We start from the raw sequence: 23,256 nt of genomic DNA on the forward strand, positions 1-23,256 counted from the left end.
GACGTGGATCCTGGTCTACCTGTGAGAGCTGAGGCCGGGCTTCAGTCCAAGGAGAGGCCGCAGGGTTGGTCTAACTGGATTTGGACAGGGGAAGTCAGTCAGCTCACGTGGTCTGTGTGAGCAGAGGGTTAGGAGCTCTCTGTGGGGAGAGAACAATCAAGAAATAAGTCCACAGGCTGGTCTCCGGGTAGGAAGTGATTGTTCCTGAATCTCTCCTGAGACAGGACAGGGGAGGTGGGTCTTTTCAGCTTTTCAAGGGCCTTCTGTCTGTAGGTGAAGTGGTGCAGGTTAAAGAGCTGTGCGGATGCCTTTGAAGGTATTTTCTCAAGATGCAGAGGTGTGTTTGCTACATAACATCCTCAGAGCTGACACAGCAGGAGGAAGAAGAGGAGGAAATGGCAGCTTCTCAGGTACATGTCCTGTTCTGGGCCTGGGGCTGTGTCTGCTTTTCCTCCTGAACTGCCTGGATTGAGAATCTGCAAACCTTTAGTTCTCTCCTTCTAATTTTTCTGCCTGGGGTATTTGTTATCAACTTCTTATTTTTTCCTTTTCTTCTTATTGTGAAGACCGGCTCTCTAGACCACCTCTCCCTTGTGTCCCAGAGCCTGTTCTCCGTTGTCTGTATCCTGGCTTTCTATAGAACATGATGAATTCTCAAAGTGAATTAGTGACTTTCAGCTGGTGAATATATTCCCTTTGTGAGAGATCAACACGGAGAGGCACTGGTATCCGAGATTCCCACTGGGATGTGGTTCGGTGTTGGCATCTTAGGCAAGTAGGGGAAATGCCATGATGAGTTTACACGTGGATACAATTCAGCTCTTGAGGAGTTAAAAAATGCCCTTATATATTAAATCAACTCAGTGATCCAGAATTTTTCAGAAACTGCTCAGAAATAAAAAGAAAACTAGGAGATACTGTCCTCTGTAATGCTAAGACTTACTAGTTAAACACATTGTTAGGTGACAAAACAGAGGAAGTGTATATAAACTGAATTTTGCATTAAACTGATATCTTTTTATGTTAGGTTCAACTTATAATTTCCTTAATTTTTCCTAAATGCCCAGGCTCTGATAGTGCATCTTCCGTGTGATCCATTTACACCATGACAGATGATGTCCACTGGCTCTGGTGATTTCTCTGAGGTTATCAGGCTATGAAGTTCATTTTTTTCCCTCTGTCTTTAAACAAGGCTGTGGAAAAATGGAGTGAGGAACGTGTGAAAACCCTCACAGTTAATGGAGAAACTCCACATCTTCTTGGTTTCTCTTTGCTTTGGAAAATGAACACTCACTTGTGTTGATGATAGACACTGGGTTTTGGGAGTGGGGTTTTCATCACTCAAGCCCAGGTGTGGTGTTTCCAGTATACTCCATGCTCATATCACGGACATAGTCTTCTTACTCACTTATTTTTTTTCACAATATTTGCAACAATCATATTGGTGCTAATCTGTTTTCACCTATGTTGAATTTCTAAGATACAGCTCAACAAAATGATACAGTTTTTCAAGAAATCAAAGTTTCAGAACCAAGAGCTCTAATTTATCTTATACGGTTGTATATGTTTGCACCCTAGTGTATTTAAATATACAAAGAATATCATCCACAAGTAGATGTATATATTTTAACCCATTAAAAATCATCTCAATTTTATTGACATGAATCAGTTCAGTTCAGTTGCTCAGTCGTGTCTGACTCTTTGCAACCCCATGAACCACAGCATGCCAGGCCTCCCTGTCCATCACCAACACCTGGAGTTTACCCAAACTCATGTTCAATGAGTTGGTGATGCCATCCAATCATCTCATCCTCTGTCGTCCCCTTCTTCTCCTGTTTTCAATCTTTCCCAACATCAGGGTCTTTTCAAACAAGTCAGCCTTTCGCATCAGATGGCCAAAATATTGGAGTTTCAGCTTCAACATCAGTCCTTCCAATGAACACCCAGGACTGATTTCCTTTAGGATGGACTGGTTGGATCTCCTTGCAGTCCAAGGGACTCTCAAGAGTCTTCTCCAACACCACAGTTCAAAAGCATCAGTTCTTCTGTGCTCAGCTTTCTTTATAGTCCAACTCTCACATCCATACACGGCCACTGGAAAAACCAAAGCCTTGACTAGATGGACCTTTGTGGACAAAGTAATGTCTCTGCTTTTTAATATGCTGTCTAGGTTGGTCATAACTTTCCTTCCAAGGAGTAAGCATCTTTTAATTTCACGGCTGCAATCACTATCTGCAGTGATTTTGGAGCCCGAAAAATAAAGTCAGCCACTGTTTCCACTGTTTCCCCATCTATTTGCCATGAAGTGATAGGACCCGTTGCCGTGATATTAGTTTTCCGAATGTTAGCTTTTCTTTAATACTCTTAATAAGTATATAGTCTCATTTTAATATATGTCTGTATGCATGAAAATGTTAAAATTTTTTTTCTTGTTTTGGTATTCTCCCCAGTTATGTAAAGTTCTTTTTAAAAAATACACATATTTATGTGTTTGGCTGAGTTGTGTCTTGTTTACAGCCTGCAGAATCTTGGAGCCATGTGGGAGACTGTTGCAGCAGGCAAACTTTAGCTGTGGCGTGTGGGATCTAGTTCTCTAACAAGGGACTGAACCCAGCCCCCTGACTTGGGAGCTTGGACTACCAGGGAAGACCCTATAAAAACTCGTATAAACTTTCTTTAGTGTTGTCTCTGTGTATTTGTGTTTTACTAGTTAAATTTTAGTTCACATAAACTGAAGCAAAATTCAAAATCTGTCATTTAAGCAATAGTTGACAAAATATTTGCAAAAAGGTGGAACAACAATGTTGTTGATTTTATATTATTTATGTGGTGCATTCAAGACTCTGTAAAAACTGTTAGAAAGACATATACTACTACTACTACTAAGTCGCTTCAGTCGTGTCCGACTCTGTGCGACCCCATAGACGGCAGCCCACCAGGCTCTCCCGTCCCCGGGATTCTCCAGGCAAGAACACTGGAGTGGGTTGCCATTTCCTTCTCCAATGCATGAAAGTGAAAAGTCACAGTGAAGTCGCTCAGTCGTGTCTGACTCTTCGTGACCCCATGGACTGCAGCCCACCAGGCTCCTCTGTCCATGGGATTTTCCAGGCAAGAGTACTGGAATGGGGTGCCATTGCCTTCTCCGAGAAAGACATATAGTATATACTAAATAGTTCAAAAGATTATTGCTGCTATGGGTACTATTCTATCAGACCCATCAATTTTGAAAAACACTTAAAATTCAAAGTTAAGTATAAATTCTTACCTTACTAGTCTACTTCTTTGCTATTCAGAATGGTCATTTATGTATCAGAATTTTCAACACTGCTACTTAAAATAAGCTTGTTAAAAATGTGGCACATTGGCCCCACTCCAGAACTCTTAGATCAGAGCATGCTTTTTTAAAATATTGCCTGTCTCCTTGATAAAGGCCTTCCCTGGTGGCTCAGATGGTGAAGAGTCTGCCTGCAATGTGGGAGACCTGGGTGCGATCCCTTGGTGGGGAAGATTCCCCTGGAAAAGGAAATGGCAACTCACTCCAGTATTCTTGCCTGAAAAATCCCATGGACACAGAAGCCTGGCGTGCTACAGTCCATGGGGTCAGAAAGAATCAGACATGACTGAGTGACTAACATACTTTCCCTGATAGACAGTTTATCCTGTGTCACAGGAGTACTCTCAAAAATAGATAGATCAGTGTGGTGTGATTGTTTTATAGTTTCTCTTCCAGATCAGAATAGTTTCTATAGTGGTCTGTGGATCATATCTCATTCTCCTTTCCTGGGTTAGAAATACAGTGGAAAATACGGCTGTATAAAAATTATATTCTTGTGTAACACCAGACATTCTCCTAAATCAAAACCATTTCTCTTGCTGGTTTCATCTTGGGTCACATTAGGAAGTCTTCCCATGTCCACATGGCTCATGTCCTTTGTATTTCAGGGACGGCTGACATTCCAGGATGTGGCCATAGACTTCACTCAAGAGGAGTGGGAGTGCCTGGACCTCGGTCAGCGGAAATTATACCGGGACGTGATGTTAGAGAACTACGGGAACCTGGCCTCCTTGGGTGAGGATAACTGCCTTCCAGAATCCCTTAAGTACCTTCAGGGTTTTGGTTCGTTCATTCTAGAATGTCTCCTGGAATTTTCTGCTTTGTCCAGTGGAGGTTCGGATCCCTACTTTGTAGGGGAAAAAGGGTATTTGTGACATTTGAAAGAAAGACTTCATTATGGGTCATTATAATTCTAACCTTCTTCTTCCTTGATGTAATCTGCCTCCTTGTTGTTCAGTCGCTAAATCATGTCCAGCTCTTTGTGATCCCGTGGAATGCAGCAAACCAGGTTTCCCTATCCTTCCTTAACTCCCAGAGTTTGCTCAAATTCATATCCATTGAGTCAATAATGCTATTCAATCATCTCATCCTCTGACGCCCCCTTCTCCTCCTGCTCTCAGTCTTTCCCAGCATCAGGGTCTTTTCCGATGAGTCGGCACTTCACATCAGGTGGCCAAATTATTGGAGCTTCAGTTTCAGTCCTTCCAATGAGTATTCGGGTTGATTTCTTTAGGATTGACTGGTGTGATCTCCTTGCTGACCAAGGGACTCTCAAGAACCTTCTCCAGCACCACAGTTCAAAGGCATCAATTCTTTGGTGCTCAGCTTTCTCTATGTTCCAAATGTCACATTCATACGTGACTACTGGAAAAACCATAGCTTTGACTAGATGGACCTCTGTTGGCAAAGTGATGTCTCTGCTTTTTAATATGCTGTCTAGGTTTGTCATAGCTTTTCTTCCAAGGGGCAAGCATCTTTTAATTTCATAGCTGCAGTCGCAATCTGCAGTGATTTTGGACCCCCCAAAATAAAGTCTATCACTGTTTCCATTGTTTCCCCATCTACTTGCTATGAAATGATGGAACTGGATGCCATGATCTTAGTTTTCTGAATGTTGAGTTAAACTAACTTTTTAACTCTCCTCTTTCACTTTCATCAAGAGGCTCTTCAGTTTTTCTTCACTTTCTGCCACAGGGGTGGTGTCATCTGCATATCTGAGGTATTGATATTTCTCCCGGCAATCTTGATTCCAGCTTGTGCTTCATCCAGCCCAGCATTTCTCATGATGTACTCTGCATATAAGTTAAATAAGCAGGGTGGCAATATCCAGCCTTGATGTACTCCTTTCCCAATGGTACAGTTGTTCCATGTGCAGTTCTAACTATTGCTTCTTGACCTGCATATCCTTCATTCTAGGTTAGTGGTAATTCTGTAAGTTCTGTGGTATAAAATAGTGCCACTCTCCTCTTAAAACCGGATTTCTACTACTAGCTTTTGCCTTAGTAGTACTTGAGTATAATATCAGAACCTGATTTTGAGCATTTGTCTTTTAAAGGTGCTTCCAATAAACTATTTGGTAAAATCATTTTTTAAGGCTATTTTAACTTTCTTCCTTGACTTCTCTCTCACCTGAACACATATTGGATTGGAAATTGATGAATATCTGGGAAAATACATATTCCTTTTTCTGATGAACAGGTCTTGTGATCTCTAAGCCGGACCTGGTCACATTTCTGGAGCAAATGAAGGATCCCTGGGATACACGGAGAATGGAGACGCCAGCCGTGCACCCAGGTATGTGTCTATGGATGGAGCAGAAAAATCCGGTGAGAGGGACAAGCATTGTGGAGGAAGTCATACTTCGTGGTGTGGTTTGAGAAGATCTGCTGTGGAAATGATTTTGGATTAGCCTGGGTTTATTTCTGTCACTGTCATAGAGGGTCATCTCCTGACCCATTCCTGATTCTTTTTATCGTTTATGTATTTTTCTCCAGTGGTTAATTTTCACATTCACAGTGAGAACCAAAATACTTGTCTGGCCTGGGACAACCTGCATGACCTGATAGCTCTTCCATTTGGGGAGGTTTTAGAAAATCTGTGCACATTTCTGAGTAACTGTATTAAGCCCTTTTAAAAGTTCTGATTCTGTCCCTAGTCAGAAGTGTGTGGGTGGACTTGTGAACAAATTGCCACACTTCTAGGAATACTGGGGACAAATATTTTTTGTTTTCTACCCTATAATTTCCAACCCACTAGAAACTACACATATGACCTCATAAACTTCATACTCAAATTCTTTCTTCACTGCATAAAACATTTTGCTAAAATGAGAAAATGCAAACCTGAATTTTACTTTAAAGTTCCTCTTTTTTTAATATGAACTAACATTAAATGTGTTAAGTATATTTACCCCAATTCCTTAATGCTAAAGTACTTGAATATATTTATTTAACTCATAGAGTTTTAAAATATATTATTGGCATGAGAATTTAAGACATTTCCCTCCGTGCTTTTTTCTGATTGTTCTTCACTATTAAGCTTATAGATTATATAAAGGAATCTTTAAAAAGAAATTTTTCTCTTCCAATAATGCCATTTTACAAAGTTATGTTAGTTTGCTGTACAGAAAGAATAAGTGATACATATACACATTTCCCTCCTTGATTAGATTTCCTTCCCATTTAGGTGACCACTGAGCATTGAATAGAGTTCCCTATGTTCTCACCATATTTCTCAAGTCTCACTTCTTATTTTATTTCTCAAGAACTCTTACCTTATTAAATCTATCTTGTTTGTTATGAAACATCCCAGGACTTTATTGTTTATGCCATCTATTTCTGATTAGTTCTAGGTCAATATCATTTACGATTTTAGATTCTATTAGAACATGCTCAGATAACAACATGAGTGGTAAGAAGTGGGTTAAATAATTAGTAGGCATTAGTATTTGTGGAGAAGGAAATGGCAACTCACTCCAGTGTTCTTGCCTGGAGAATCCCAGGGATGGGGGAGCCTGGTGGGCTGTCATCTCTGGGGTCGCACAGAGTCAGACATGACTGAAGCAACTTAGCAGCAGCAGCAGCAGTATTTGTGAAAATGTTTTGTTTGTAAATTTGATTACTTAAAGGTAAAATTAATCATTACATTGCCCAACTGCTCTTCATTTAGCTGTTCCTGTAGGTTTCTGTCTTGACTTCTCCTCTACACCATACTCCTTTGTCATCTCATTTTGTCCAGTGTTCTGTGTTTGTGGTCTCTGTTCTGAAGGCTGCAGATCCTAGTTCCTCTTGCTCTGGTGTCTGCCCCCTGGTGGGTGAGGTGGTCCAGAGACTTGTGCCCTTATCCCCTTGATAGGGAGTTGATTGTTATTATTGTGACCAGAGCCTGTCTGAATATTGAGGGGAGCTTCGTCTTTCCTCTGTGGCTGTCACTGCCCTGTCAGGCGTGGCATCTGCTCCCTGATTAGAGGAGTAGAGTCCCCAGATCTGTTTCTTAGCTGTGCCTCTGATCTATGGTGCTTCTGACCCAGTGGGACTGGAGCACACCCACTGGGAGAGAAGCCACTGAGGATCGCTCCTCGGGGGATGTTCACCTCGGAGCATGCTCTGTGGGTCATCTTCCATGTGTTGTGCGAGCTCTCATGTGACCCTGTGTTGGCATTGATCTTGGCCCCACCTGAACCATGGGCATGATGGCACTTGACCGTGGTGTCTCTCAGATGTTGTTTTCACCAGGTCACCAGCATAGATCCACTGTAGTCTCATGTCCCAGGTGTACATTCATTGTGGAGCTGGACCCCCTGCAGTGCTATGGGGGCAATTTAGATGTGACCTGGCCCAACCGCCTCATGGGAATGCCTACAAACTCTACAGTTGCTAAAGCCAGACTGGTCTTGACTGCCAGAGCCTCGTTTCCATCCAGATGTTCTGTCGGGGCTGAGTTTACAAAGCCAGTTGTGGGGTGTAACACCATGGTTTGTACAGCTGCAAGGAGAGATCTCAGCTTTTCTTTCTTAGTGGTAGGGCCTGGGGGCTCAGCTGTGGTTTCAGTGCCATCTGTACATTGGGACCACCCACAGGCGTGTGCTCTGAAGGTGCCCCTGGAGCCCACTGGGGAGGGGGCTGGGGAGGAGGAAGCAGCTGTGGGGGTCGTGAGATCACCCACCTAGGTGGGAGCCATTCCTAGTATCTGGAGAGGCAGGGACAGGCGCAGGGGCAGAGAGGCTGCAATGGGGTTCTTCCCTTTGGGCATCACTCAACAATGCTGCTCTGCTTCTCTGGTGGTTCAGGCTTCCTCCACAAGCATCCCGTTTGCAGAGCTCCTCCCTCCCTCCTGTCCCCTCAGGATGTCTCCTCACAGCCAACCACAGTCCTCTGCCTGGGTCTGCTCTCCAATCCCCACATTTCAGCACCCAGCCCTTGTGTGCAGCGGTGGACACCCTCTCAGGCTGCGTGGGCAGGGCTGGGCTCAGCAGCCTGTGTACAGGTCTCACTCTGTCCTGCACACTGGTTGCAGCGTTCTCTTCCCACAGATAATAAGTCTCTCCTTCTGTCCCAACTGGGTCCCCCCCAGTGAGGGGCTTCCCTGGATGTGGAGACCTCTCCTCTCTTCAGTCCCCCCAGGGTTTTGCGGGTCCCATCCTGCTTCTTTTCCTCTTCCTTTTCCTCCCTCATTCTTTTGTCCTACTTGGCTCAGCAGGAATCTGTCTTGTCATTTCAGGTGTCCAAGTTACTCTGCCCGTGTTCTGCAGGGCTCTGTGAGAATTTTTCCACTTCAAGATGTATTCTTGATGCTTTTGTGGAGAGAGATGAACTCCACGTCTTCCGAATCCTCTGCCATCTTGACTTCTTCTATCTCAGTTTTAGGCTTAATCTAGCCAGTGTATGCTAATTTTATGTAAATTGTAAACCATATTCCCCGAGAATAGTAAGTAGAATAACTTATTATTTGGTATCTTTCAGCTGTGTCTTCTCACGACACCCAGGGTTTGAGGACCCAAAACCCAGGCTTAGAAGATTTATTCCCAACAGCAAAGCTAGGAATATATGAAAGATTTCACCTTGGAAATTTACATTTAACCAAAGACTGGGAATATATGAGGGCATATAAAGAACAGAGAGCATGTTATGATGGACAAAACCAAATTGGTACAGATTCCCATAATGTAAACATTACCGCCAAAAGAAATCAAGGATGTGAATCAAATAGGGAAAAACCAATCTCAGATGACCAATTTCAGTCATCAACATCTGCAGATAAGTGTATATTTGTCAACAAAGACCCACATCATCTCTTGAAACATACACGTTGTCTGAAGCGAAATGTGGAAAATCTGGAAAGTCATCTAGTCTCTACTGCAAATACTCATTCAAACAACTCTGAGCATAGGTGTCTATTAAATATACATTCAAACATGCCTGGAAACCAGAAACTTAAAAATGAGGGGGGAAATTCCCAATATAATCATTTTGAGGGATCCTTTAACAAGGGTTTATTGTTCTTCAACCAACAACTATTTTCTCCTTGTTCCAAAATCTGTAATGTTGATAATAATGGGAGAGACCTTATTCAACCATCGTTGTTCAATACATATGGAGGTATAATTAGTGTGGAAAAACTTTACAAGCGTAACAAAATGAGTAATGCCTTAAGCAGGAGCTCTACCCCCAATAATTACAAGAGTATACATGATGGAATGAGAACCTCTTCATGCAGTGTTGACCAAGACTCATATCTCATGAAACAACAGGGACATCAATTTTCAGACAATTCTAAACATAATAAGTATAAGAATATATTTTATCAAAGCTCAAATCTTACTATTAATACTTATAAGAGTATTGATATTGGAGAGAAGACTTATAATTGTTATGATTATGCTAAAGCTTTTAACCAGTCTTCAAAAGTTATTCAACAGCAGAATATTCAGACTAAGCAGAAACATTACAAGTGTAATACATGTGGGAAAGTCTTTAGTAACTCACCAAATCTAAGTAGACATAGGAAAATTCATACAGGAAGGAAATGTTTCAAATGTACAGCATGTGGCAAAGGCTTTAATCAGAGTTCATCAAAGGCAAATCAAAGGCAAAACCTTTGTTCACGTGTTACTCAACATCAGCGAATTCATACTGGGGAGAGACCTTATAAATGTACAGCATGTGGCAAGGCTTTTAAGCAGAGTTCAACTTTAACTCAACATCAACGAATCCATACTGGGGAGAGACCTTATAAATGTACAGCATGTGGCAAGGCTTTTCAGAAAAGTTCAACTTTAACTCAACATCAACGAATCCATACTGGGGAGAGACCTTATAAATGTACAGAATGTGGCAAAGCCTTTAGCTGGCGTCTGAGTCTTACTGTACATCAGCGAATTCATACTGGGGAGAAACCATACAAATGTAAAGAATGTGGCAAAGCCTTTATCTGTTGTTCACATCTTACTCAACATCAACGAATCCATACTGGGGAGAGACCTTATAAACGTACAGACTGTGGCAAAGCCTTTACCCGTTATTCACTTCTTACTGAGCATCAACGAATCCATACTGGGGAGAGACCTTATAAATGTACAGAATGTGGCAAAGCCTTTAACTGGCGTCTGAGTCTTACTGTACATCAGCGAATTCATACTGGGGAGAAACCATACAAATGTAAAGACTGTGGCAAAGCCTTTATCCATTGTTCACATCTTACTCGACATCAACGAATCCATACTGGGGAGAGACCTTATAAATGTACAGACTGTGGCAAAGCCTTTTCCCAGAGTTCAGGTCTTTCTCAACATCAGAGAATTCATACTGCAGGGAAATCTCAGAAATGTAAGGAATGTGGCAAAGGATTTCATCACAGCCATCACCTCACTCACCATCAGAGAATACATACTGCAGAGAAACCCTAGAAATGAATCAGTGATAAAAAAAAGGTTGGTCCTAAGTATACAATTTTGAAAAAAACGAATGTTTACTTTGGAAAGATACATGAATGAAATACAAAAATGTAGACAAGTGTTTAATCAAACAGCAAAAGAAAATCAATGCCAGAGAATTCATACTAGAAAGCATTTCATTAGTACCACTTTTGTTGAATTACTCTAAACAGAAACACTGTAGCAAGTATGCCATAATTAAAACACGTACAAAATTGATATGTTAGTATGGATCACAAGATGAAGGGGTGGATATTTGCAGAGGTATAATTATTATTCATGTATCCTTGTTTATATTAATGTTATTTGAGATCATTAAGGAACCAAAACGAATGTAATTCAACTCTCAAGTTACTATGCTGTGATTTGTTTCTACTGTATATATGAACTTCTGTTTCTGATGGTTGTTGCCTCAATTGTAAGAGAAGCCCTTCTATATTAGGTGGGAATCATTTATATTTATTCTCCAGTTTATAAGATTAAGAACATAGTAATGTTATATGCACACCAAACCTCTAAATGGAGGTATTTGTCACTGATGTCAAACATCTGTGTTGTCACCATGATGTAAGTGTTCAGGGAATAATTCAAAGTAAGACGGAAGTTTGCTCTAAGTTTTCAGTAATTATGTCTCTTGCTTTTTAAGCATAAAACAAGGGTTGTTCATTAAAATCTAAGGTATTTTTATAACATCAACATAGAGAAATCATGCATATTACCTGGCAGGCTTGAAGCAAGGACACCTTCTCTGCTACCTGATGTAAGTATAGAAAACTCTTTCTGGAAAAGTCATATTAATATAATAAATGTCCATCTATGTTTACTAAATTAGCCTCCATTTTGTAAATGATATAAATCACATTCACAGATCATTTCATCAGAGAAACAGGAAAGTTTTTAGAAGCTTGTAATCTGTCTTTTAATCAAGGATCAAACAACAGTTGTAAAAGGTTTTATTCCATCTGTGTAAAATTAATGTATGTTAATTAATAAAAGTGAATGGTTTTTTAGTGTTACAGTTGACGTGGAATGAATGAAGGGTGAACGCACCACCAGCATTAACCTCTCCCACCTATTTAAGGTTGCAAGAAAGATAACGTTACAATAAACTATCTGTAGCACAGGGGCATGGCATCTAGAAATTAGTCCCTTACTGGTGTGAAACTCTCATAAGTTCATATACTTCCCACCATTTCTATGTTGTATCTCCTCTCCCATTTTGAAACTACTCGGACATTGTGATGGTTCTAATAAGAAGGACCATACAGAGTACTGTTGAGAGCCTCCCTGACTGGTCCGTGCTGTTGCTGCCTCAGCGTCTATCTGGGGAGCAGGCAGCCTGCAGGTCCTTGAACTCACACCAGCCAGTCCTGTGAGCACCTCCACTAGGTGACCCCCTTCCTTGAGATGAGCAGTCTTGCGGAACCCCAGGGTCTACTGCACAGGCCCCCCTTCAATGACACCCTCAGAGCTCACCAGAATCCTGCTCCTCTTGGTTTGAATGGACCCATCCACGCTCAGCCTGGGGAGCCCACAGCACTTCACCCAGGGTCCTTTATAAAGGCCTGAACCCCAAGTACTGGAGCTTTCTCTGCCTGGTTCTAGCCTTGACCTTCCTCAGGGGCCCTCAAGGCTTCCTGTGAATTCTCTCAGGACCTAGAGTCAGAAACTCACCTGCTTCAATTGTCCTTTGTTCTTCTGTTAGCTAAAGCTTTTCAAGGGCTCATTTAAGCAAATGTAAATTTAACAAAGTCACAAAAAGAATAATTAAAAGCCATGATAGTAAAGTTCCAAACCAAGATTTATAAAATCTTACCCTGTATAGTTCTTAGCACATGTTTCTTGTCTAGGCTTAAAGGAACTGTTTTCTCATGGCCTTGGCATACTTTGAATGCAATATATAAATATCTGAAGATATATACAGAATATAATTTGTATAACGCACATTTAATTACAATATATAAATATCTAAAGGTATACGCGTTAGCAGTGAGAAAACCAAGAAGGAATATGTGAGTGTATGTGTATTCGTACACATTTAACTTCGAGAATTTAGAAATGCTAGATCCAAACTGGTCGTTTTAGAATTGCAGAGGATTTACTAAAAACTGCAAAACTTGTAGTTTGTCAATTAATCTGTTTTGTCTACTGTTCATGGAATTCATTTCCTTGAATGTCAGGAGGTTCCTTTTTTTTTTTTTTTTTTATTAAATTTTTTTTTAATTTTTTAAAATGTTTATTTTTTTTATTTTATTTTTTTTCTAATTTTATTTTATTTTTAAACTTTACATAATTGTATTAGTTTTGCCAAACATCAAAATGAATCCGCCACAGGTATACCTGTGTTCCCCATCCTGAACCCTCCTCCCTCCTCCCTCCCCATACCATCCCTCTGGGTCGTCCCAGTGTACTAGCCCCAAGCATCCAGTATCGTGCATCGAACCTGGACTGGCAACTCGTTTCTTACATGATATTTTACATGTTTCAATGCCATTCTCCCAAATCTTCCCACCCTCTCCCTCTCCCACAGAGTCCATAAGACTGTTCTATACATCAGTGTCTCTTTTGCTGTCTCGTACACCGGGTTATTGTTACCATCTTTCTAAATTCCATATATATGCGTTAGTATACTGTATTTATGTTTTTCCTTCTGGCTTACTTCACTCTGTATAATAGGCTCCAGTTTCATCCACCTCATTAGAACTGATTCAAATGTATTCTGTTTAATGGCTGAGTAATACTCCATTGTGTATATGTACCACAGCTTTCTTATCCATTCATCTGCTGATGGAGGAGGTTCCGTTTTTTAAGGAACTTCCACACTGTCCTCCCGCGTGACCGCACCAGTTTACATTCCCTCCAGCCATGTAGGAGGTTCCCTGATCTCCAGGCCTCTTCAGCATTTATGATACTATTAGTGGGCTCTTTGCTAATTGTTATTCTGACTGGCATGAGGTGATGCACCATTGTAGCTTTGTTTGCATTTCCTATTGTTTCACGCTGGTGAGCATCTTTCATTTGCCTCTTGCCCTCTAAAAGAGTAAGCTGCCCCACCCAGTTGTGGTGCACAGGCTTAGTTGCCCCAAAGCATGTGGAGTATTCCTGGACCAGGGATCCAGCCCATGGCCCGTGCACTGTCAGATGGACTCTCCACCACTGGGTGGCCAGTCTGTTTAGCCTTTTCTCCTTTTGAGATGCATATATATTTTTCATTGGCGTATAATTGCTTTACAATGTTGTGTTAGTGTCTGCTGTAGGACATCATCAAGCAGCCGGAAGTATACATAAACCTGCTCCCTCTTGAACGTCCCTCCTGTGGTCTCCATTTCACCCTTCTGGTCAGCACAGAGCACCAAGCTGAGCTCCCTGTGCTATACAGCAGCTTCCCACTAGCTAACCTGTTTTAACCATCAGTTCAGTTCAGTTCACTTGCTCAGTCATGTCCAAGCCTTTGCAACCCCATGGACTGCAGCACACTAGGCCTCCCTGTCCATCATCAACTCGCAGAGTTTGTCAAACTCATGTCCATTGAGTCGGTGATGCCATCCAACCATCTCATCCTCTGTCGTCCCCTTCTCCCCACTTCAATCATTCCCAGCATCAGGGGCTTTTCAAATGAGTCAGCTCTTCACATCAGGTCGCCAAAGTACTGGAGTTTCAGCTTCAGCATCAGTCCTTCCAATGAACACCCAGGACTGATCTCCCTTAGGATGGACCGGCTGGATCTCCATGCAGTCCAAGGGCCTCGCAAGAGTCTTCTCCAGCATTTCAGCCATGGTGGTGTATGTGTGTCAGTGGGGCTCTTTCAGTTTGTCCCCTTCTTCTCCTGCCGTGTCCACACATCTGTTCTCTATATTTGTGCAAATATTGTCTTCACAGATATTTATGGAATCTAAAAAAATGAAAAAAATGGTGTTGATGAACTTATTTACTGAGCAGGAATATAGGCGCAGAGGTAGTTCTTAAGCTTTTGGATGTTAAGCTTTCAAGGCATAAAATACATGGACAATCATTCCATGCATTTTACTAAGTGAAAGAAGCCCATTCAAAAATGCTACAAAAAGTAGGAAGTTTACAAGATGACATTTTGGCATAGGTAAATGTCCATATGTGCTCAGTTGAGTCTGAGTCTTTGTGACCCCAGGGGCTATAGCCTGCCAGGCTCCTCTCTCCATAGATTTCCCAGGAAAGGTTACTGGAATGGGTTTCCATTTCTTCCTCCAGGGGGTCTTCCTGACCCAAGTATCACCTGGATGTCCTGCATCAGCAGGCAGATTTCCTCCCACTCAATCACCTGGGAATCTAGTAGGAAATATAGAAGAGATTAAAAAGGTCTGTGGTTGCCATGGGTTTCAAAGGAGGGACTATGAATATCCTAAGTCTAGAGAACTTTCAGGACCTTGAAATAATTTGTGTTAAACTGTTGTGATGGACACATGTTATTATACATTTAACCAGAGGTATGGAGTGCACACCCCTAAAAGAGAAACATAAGGGTAAACTAAAGAGTTTATCTATTTACTGTCCATGTAGATTCATCAGTGGTAACAAATGCTCACTCTGGTGGGGAAAGGTAAGTAGGGAAATTGTCCACGTGTTGGGACAAGAGGTATATGGGAAACGTCTATACCTTATTCTCAATTCTGCTGTGAAACTAAATCTTCTACCAAGTTGGTACTGGTGCATGCACACTGAATATTTTTTAGAATATATAATATTAGAAAGATGGACACGCTCCTATCTTTAATTTTTCCTTAGTCATTATACTTTAAAGATGTGAGAAAATAGAGTTCTCTAAATGGAGCAGACAACAAACTGTAGCAATTGATTCATAAAACCTAGAAAAACACACACAGGAAGTAGAACAACAACGTTCTCACGTCTAAATTCATGTGTAATGTAACTTATGACAACACCGATCATTATTTCCTTGGTTGGTCATCAGATAGCATTTAGGGCATCATTTTCAAAGGCATTTGTCTCTGCCCATACACACTGTTAACCTAGCGTGTCCTGCTCAGTTCAGTTCAGTTCAGCTGCTCAGTCCTGTCCCACCTTTTGCGACCCCATGGACTGCAGCTCGCCAGGCCTCCGGCTGCCTCTGGTTTATTTTCAAAGAAAGCCTTGATGGAAACACCTCTAGGCTCCTGGTCTCTGAAGTTGGAGGTGCCATACCTGCAGAGAGGTGGTCACAATGCAAATCATTTTGTGAAAACCTGTGTCCCCAGGCTGCAGAGGGGGGTAAAAAAACTAAGGACGCGGGAGATCTGTGGGAAGAATTCTGCAAGTAAAGCCTGGCAGGAACCCAAGACCCCCAGGTGATTCCCACCAAACACTCACCGCTCCCCTCCCCTCCCCCAAGGACACAGGCACAGGCCATGGACCACCACACCCAGCCTAGAAAGAGCCCCTCCCCAGGGAATCAGGTTGACCTTTGCTTCTGGAAGTTCCTGCCCTAAATCCTCCCTTCCTGTGGTCTCAGTTGTGCCAAATGTGAGGTTTCCCTCAGGGCTCCTGAATGTGGGTCTTCCTCTTGCATTTCTTCAAAACCCTCATAGGCTGGGTCAGGTAGCCAAGAAGTAGGGTCCTTTGTCTCTCGTGAATTGTTCTGCGGCCTGCTCTCTGTAATGCAAAAAGGAAGGAGAGGAACTAGCTGGGAAGATCTGCAAATAGAGTGGAGCACCGGGATGTGATTAGCATATCAGGTTAGTCTTGATTACCCACTACAGCTCAGGAACACAGAAAGTCAGAAAAGAGCTCAGAAAAGGGTGAGAGAAACAAGAAAACCCTTTCTTCTTTTTCACTGCAGCAGTTGCAGGTTAAACGGCTATATGGATGCCTTTGAAGGTATTTTCTCAAGATGCAGATGTGAGTTTGAGACGTAATATCCCCACAGAAGACGCAGAGCAGGAGGAAGAAGAGGAGGAAATGGCAGCTTCTCAGGTAATTGTCCTGTCCTGGGTCTGGGGCTGTCTGCTTTTCCTCCTGAAATGCCTGAACTGAGAATCTGCAAACCTTTAGTTCTCTGCTTCTAATTTTTCTGCCTGGAGTGCTTGTTATCATCTTATCCCCCCCGCCTTTTTTTAATAGTGAAAACCAGCTCTTCAGGTTTCGTCTCCCTCGTGTTCCAGAGCCTTTTCTCCATTGTTTGTATCCTGGCTTTCTATAGAGCATGATGAATTCTCAACATGAAATAGTGACTTTCAATGTTGAATACATTCCCTTTGTGAGCGATCAACACGGGGAGGCACTGGTACCAGAGATTCCCATTGGGATGTGGTTTGGTGTTGGGATCTTAAGGAAGTTGGGGAAATGCCGTGATGAATTTACATGTGGATGCAATTCAGCTCTCTAGAACAGGAGTAAGAAAGTGCCCTTGTTAAGAGAATGAACTCAGCATTCCAGAATTTTTCAGAAGTTAAAGTAGCAGAGACAATCCTCTATACCGATAAGAAAAATACACTAGTTAAATGGACTATTAAGCTACAGATCATGGGAGGTATATAGGAGGTGGAATTTGCAGAAAACTGACATTTTTCATTATAGATTGAGATCATGGTATTCCTAATATTGCCCAAATATCTGGCAGTGATAATGCATTTTTCCATGTACTCTTACCCCGTGACCTCCGATGTTCACTGGTTCAGGTGCTTCTGTGAGATTTCCACACTATGAAATTCATTTTTTGTGTGTCTTGAACAAGGCTCTTGGAAAGAAAAAGTGATGGATATGCCTATCACAGTAAAGAGGAAATGCCGTATCTTCTTAGTTGCTCTTTGCTTTGAAAAATGAACACTGTCAGCTAAAACAGATGCACAATTTGAGAGATGTGAATTAAGTTTTATTTGGGGCAAAATGAGGACAGCAGCCCAGGAGACAGCACCTCAGATAACTCAGAAACTGCTCCAAAGAGACAGTGGGGGGAGGTCAGTCTGATTTTGGTGAAGGGGGAGTTCAGTGCAATCAAGCACTTACTTTACAAAACGTTTTCTGCCAGTCGTGAGGAATTGAAGTCATCATTTAATGGTTTAGTGCTTTTCTAGATATGAAGAGATACAAGGATTGGGATCATGAAAGCAGTTCCTGAAAATACCTAACTCTCTAAAGACCTGTCCCACCAGATTTTCCTGGAGCAGAGTGCCTCAGTCCACCCTGAACTCCCTCGAGGGGATTGAAGTCAACAGTTGCAGCACCATAGGGTTCATTCTCCCCAGAGGCAGATGGCGAACGCCCTTGTTGAGTCCCCAGCAATGCTCTTGGCAAGTGCCGATTTGTAGTTGACAACACTCATGTGTGTTTAGTAGAGATGCTGGGATTTGGGAGTGTGGATTTTCATCATTCAAGCCCAGGTTTGATCATTTCCAGTACACTCCACACTCACATCACAGATAAGTCTCATCACATTTCTGTATTTTCCAAAATGTTTACAAGAATCATATTAGTGCTATTCTATGTTCAACTGTGTTAAATTTTAAAATATAGTTCCATGCAAATGGTAGATTTTTCAGGAAATTAAAAAATTCACAACCAGAGCTGTCTATTTTTTTTATCATTGTGTATGTCTGTACCCTAGTCTATTTTAAAAAATTAAAATAATATCATCCTCAAATATTTATGTACATTTTCAATCAGTTAAAAATTATCCTGATTTTATTGACATGACAATTTTTCTCTTACTAATTAATAAGTATATAGTCCCATTTTAGTGTATGTCTGTATGCATGAACATGTTAACATCATTGGATTGATTTTTTTCTTTTTCTTTTTTGAAGATTCCCTGAAGCAGGGAATAGCTACCCACTCCAGTATTCATGCCTTGAGAATCCCATGGACAGAGAAGCCTGGCAGGCTACAGTCCCTGGGGTTGCAAAGAGTAGGACACGACTGAGTGACTAACAATTTTCTTGTTTTTACTATTATTTACAAATACAGAAATTTCTATAAACTTTCATTAGAGTTAGCTCTGTGCATTTGTCTGTGTTTTATTAAAGTCTAGAGTCATAAACTGAAGTAAAAGTTGCTGCTGCTGCTGCTGCTGCTGCTGCTGCTAAGTCGCTCCAGTCGTGTGCAACTCTGTGTGACCCCATAGACGGCAGTCCAGCAGGCTCCCCCGTCCCTTAACCTGTCGTTTAAAGAATGTTTGTTAAATATTTGCCAAAAGATGCTACAGCAACATTAGTGATTTTAAATTATTTCTGTTCAAGATTCTGAAAAACTGTCAGAAAGATATATAGCATATACCAGATCGTTAAAATGATTGTTGTCGCCAAGGTTACTATCCTATCAGATCTGTAAAATTTGTAAAGCACTTAAAGTTCAAAGTTAAATGTGAATTCTTTCCTTACTATTCTACTTCGTTGCTGTTCAAACATTGTCACTCATGGAGCAGAATTTTCAACATTACTAGTTCAAATAAGCTTGTTAAAAATGTGGCACACTGAGTCCACTCCAGAACACTTGAATCAGGAAGTGCTTTTAAAAAATATTTCCTGTTTCTTTTGATAGACAGTTTATCCTCTGTCAACTGAGTACAGCACTCAAAAATAAATATGCCAATGTTGATCTGATTATTGTATAATTTGTCTTCCAAATCAGAATAATTTCTGTAGTTGTTGATGGATCGTATCTCATCCTCTTTTCTTGGGGTTAAAAATGTGGTAGAAAATATTACTGTGTACAAATTATATTCATGTGTAACACCAGCTGCTGCTGCTGTAACACCAGACATTCTCCTAAATCAAAACCATTTCTCTTGTTGGTTTCATCTTGGGTCACATTAGGAAGTCTTCCCATGGCCACAAGGCATCTGTACTTTGTATTTCAGGAACGGCTGATATTCCAGGATGTGGCCATAGACTTCACCCAAGAGGAGTGGGAATGCATGGACCTCGATCAGCGGGAATTGTACAGGGATGTGATGTTAGAGAACTACAGGAACCTGGCCTCCTTGGGTGAGGATAACTGCCTTCCAGAATCCCTTATCTACCCACATGGTTTTGGTTCCTGCATTTCTAGAATGTTTCCTAGAATGTTCTGCTTCTTATAATAGTTTCCGATCCTTGCTTTCTTTGGGAAAAATGGATTATTTATGAGTTGAGAAAGAAGACTTCATGATGATTGATTATGATTCTAACTTTTCCTTGATGTAATCTGCCTCCTCCTTCTAGGTTAGTGGTAATTCTGTAGGTTTTGTGGTATAAAAGGGTGCCATTCTCCTTTAGAAATCAGATTTCTACTATTACTTACTTTGGCCTTAGTAGTACTTGACTAGAATCTCAAGATCTTTTCTTTATGTATTTGTTAGTTGTAAAAGTCCTTTCGATAAAGTATTTGGGGACATAATTTTCTGGGCTATATTAACATTCAACCATGCCTTCTCTAGAATGTTAATAATGTAATGAGCAAGATTAGAGTCATGATTAGAGTCATGTTCGACTCTTTGCGACCCCATGGAATAGTCTATGGAATTTTCCAGGTCATAATACTGGGATGGGTAGCCATTCCCTTCTCCAGAGGATCTTCCCAACCCAGGCATCAAACACAGGTCTCCCACATTGCAGGTGGCTTCTTTTCCAGCTGAGCCACCAGGGCATGTTAATACAGCCTAGGAAATGATGTCCCCAAATACTTTATTTCTGGGCTGTATTGACATTCTACCACGCCTTCTCTGGGCTTCCCAGATGGCACTAGTGGTAAAGAACCTGCCTGCCAATGCAGGAGACGTAAAAGAAGTGGGTTCGATTCCTGGGTTGGGAAGAACTCCTGGAGGAGGACGTGGCAACCCACTCCGGTATTTTTGTCTGGAGAATCCCATGGACAGAGGAGCCTGGCAGGCTACAGTCCATAGGGTGGCAAAGAGTCAGACATGACTGGAGCAACTTAGCACATGTGCCTTCTCTTCTCACTTGAATACATATTAGATTGGAAACTGATGAATCTCTAGCAAAACAAATACTCCTTTTCCTGATAGCAGGTCTTGTGGTCTCTAAGCTGGACCTGGTCACCTTTCTGGAGCAAATGAAGAATCCCTGGGATGTAAGGAGACTGGAGACACCAGCCATATACACAGGTAGGTGTGAATGGATGGAGCCGATGACTCAACGACAGGTCCCAGGATCAGTGAGGAATTCATCTTTTGTCATGTGGTTTGGGAAGATCTGCTTCAGTGGAAATGATTTTAGAGAAGTCTGGGTTTCTTTCTGTTGCTCTGTTGCTGTCATAGGCAGATATCACCTGCCCCATTCTGTCTCTTAAATCATTCCTGAATTCATGTCCAGTGATTACTTTTCTCAATCGCAGTGAGAACTGAAATGCTCTTGGCCTGTGACAACCTGAATGAATCTGTTACTATTCCATTTCTTGGGGGTCCTAGGAAAATGGCACTTTTCTGAAAAACTCTAAGACGCTCCTATTAAAGTTTGTTTCTACCTCTAGGTGGCAGTATGTGAGTGGAATTGTAGACATACTGCCAAAGTTCTAGGAATACTGGGGACAGTGGGTTGTTTTTTTTTTTTTTTTTCCTGACTTATAATTTCTAAAACACTTTAAGCTACAAATATGATCTTACAAATTTTAAATTCAAGTAATTTCTTCACTGTATAAACCAAAACCTCCCTAAAGAGAAAGAATGCAAATCTCAGGGTTACTTCAAAGTTTCTGTTTTCTTCATATGAACTCATATGAAATATTAAGTGTATTTGCCCCAATTCCTCAATGCTAAAAGACTTAAATGTATTCAATTAACTCAAAGAATTTTCAAATAAATTGGCATAAGAGCTTAAAACATTTTCCACCATATTTTTAATGGTTTCAAACTATTACAATTTTTAGATAATATACTGTTTTAAAAATGTTCTTATTGGAGTCTAACAGGTTTACAATGTTGTACAGCAAAGAGAATGCATTTTACGTATAGATATCTACTCTTTTTTAGATTTCCTTCCCAATTAGATCTCCATAGAGCATTGATAGCATTCCCTGTGTTCCCACCATATTTTTAAAGTCTCATTTCTTAATTTCTCAAGAACAACTACTTTATTTAAATAATCTTGTTATGAGCTTCCCCAGACTTTGTCCTATATGTCCTCACTTTCTGATTAGACCTACGTCAGTATGGTTTATGATTTTTAGATGGAAACATCTACTAGAACATGCTAAAGTAAGAAGTGGGCTAAAGAATTAGAGGGCACCTAGGGGCATCTGCATTCAAGATGACGTAAGTCAAAAAGTAATCATTAGAACGCCTGTCTCTTCTTCATTTAGTGGTTCTTGTAGATTTTTGTCTTGCTCCTTCCTGTACACCATACTTCTTTGTCCTCTCATTTTGTCACATTTTCTGGGTTTGTGGTCTGTTCTGCAGGCTGCCGGATCCTAGCTCCTCTTGCTCTGTTGTCTTGCCCCTGGCGGGTGAGGTTGGTCCACAGGCTTGGACCCTTAACCCCTTGATCTGGGCTTTGATTGCTGTTATTGTGATCCGAGCCTCCCCTGGATATTGAGGGGAGCTTCCCCTTGGCTCTGTGGCTGTCACTGCCCTGTCTGTGGTGGGATCTGCTCCCTGGTTGGTGGAGTAGAGCCCCAAGATCTGTTTCTTCGCTGTGATTCTGATCTGTGGTCAAGGCAGCTAAGATTGGAGCACACCCACTGGGAGAGAAGCCACCAAGGATTGCTTCTCTGGGGATGTTCACCTTGGGGTGTGCTCACGTGCTGTGAGTCTCATGTGACCCCATGTTGGTACTGCTCTTGGCTCCCCCTCAACCATGGGCATGCTGGCACATTGCTCTGGTGTCTCTCAGATGTTGTTTTCACTGGAACACCAGCATAGATCCAGTGAACTCAGGTCCCAGAATTGCACTCATGGAGCTGGACCCACTGTGGTGCTATGGGGGCAGCTCAGACTCTGGCCTGGCCCCACCCCCTAGCATACATCCCCACAAAGTCTACAGCTGCTAAAGCTGCACTCCCGTGACTGGGGGAGCCCTCGTTGTCCATTCAGATGCTCTGTAGGGGCTGAGTTGACAAAGCCAATTGCAGGTATAAAAGCATGGTTTGAGCAACCGTGGGGAGAGACTTCAGTTTTTCTTCCTTTAACCCTGGGGCTCAGCTGAGCTTTCAGCTCCTTTGTGTGTGGCCCACCCACAGGTGTCTGCTCCAGAGGCTGCCCCAGAGCACAGGAGTCTGCTGATGGTGGAGGAGGTGCAGGGGGGAGGCTGTGGCTGGAGCTCAATAGAGCCCACTGGGGTGGTGGCCCTTCCTAGTGCTGGGGGAGGAGGGGCCAGCACAGGGGGAGAGGGGCTGCAATGGTGGGTCTTCCCTTTGGGCATCACTCAACAATGGCGCTCTGTGCCATGGTGGTTCAGGCTTCCTCCACAAGCATTCCTGTTTATAGAACTCCTCCCTCTGTCCCATCCCCTCAGGACGTTTCCTCACTGCCCACAGCAGTCGTCTGCCTGGGTCTGCTCTCCAGACCCCACATTCCAGCACCCAGCCCTTG

At 42.0% G+C, this 23,256-nt stretch overlaps 2 protein-coding genes across 6 annotated transcripts in view; both read left to right on the plus strand.

Annotated features, from left to right (window-relative positions):
* The first annotated feature begins 193 nt into the window (after positions 1-193).
* Positions 194-11,782, plus strand: LOC147354350 (uncharacterized). Its single transcript, XM_086353772.1, has 4 exons — positions 194-410; positions 3,943-4,069; positions 5,534-5,629; positions 8,797-11,782. The coding sequence occupies exons 1-4, from the start codon at positions 330-332 to the stop codon at positions 10,737-10,739; spliced, it is 2,247 nt and encodes a 748-aa protein (XP_086209898.1). The 5' UTR covers positions 194-329; the 3' UTR covers positions 10,740-11,782.
* Positions 11,783-16,332: 4,550 nt separating this feature from the next.
* LOC147354351 (zinc finger protein 738-like) overlaps positions 16,333-23,256 on the plus strand; it is a 35,136-nt gene continuing 28,212 nt past the window's right edge. For 3 of the 5 annotated variants that reach the window (XM_086353845.1, XM_086353844.1, XM_086353843.1), the window contains exons 1-4: positions 16,333-16,471; positions 16,576-16,709; positions 19,591-19,717; positions 20,737-20,835. In XM_086353845.1, the coding sequence (XP_086209971.1) occupies positions 16,602-16,709; positions 19,591-19,717; positions 20,737-20,835 (334 nt within the window). In that variant the 5' untranslated portion in view covers positions 16,333-16,471; positions 16,576-16,601. The remainder of the gene's footprint in view (positions 16,472-16,575; positions 16,710-19,590; positions 19,718-20,736; positions 20,836-23,256) is intronic. The other 2 variants (XM_086353846.1, XM_086353847.1) reach the window with 1 other exon arrangement.

This window comes from Bos grunniens, chromosome 18 (genome assembly GCF_055505025.1).
Source record: "Bos grunniens cultivar Pamir isolate PY7600 chromosome 18, Bosgru_T2T1.0, whole genome shotgun sequence".
NCBI classification, from domain to species: domain Eukaryota; kingdom Metazoa; phylum Chordata; class Mammalia; order Artiodactyla; family Bovidae; genus Bos; species Bos grunniens.

Coding starts and splice junctions, on each gene's coding strand:
- LOC147354350 (XM_086353772.1), top strand. CDS start 330: ATGCAGAGGTGTGTTTGCTACATAACATCCTCAGAGCTGACACAGCAG. Junction 4,070..5,533: donor CGGGAACCTGGCCTCCTTGG/GTGAGGATAACT, acceptor TCTGATGAACAG/GTCTTGTGATCTCTAAGCCG. Junction 5,630..8,796: donor GACGCCAGCCGTGCACCCAG/GTATGTGTCTAT, acceptor GGTATCTTTCAG/CTGTGTCTTCTCACGACACC.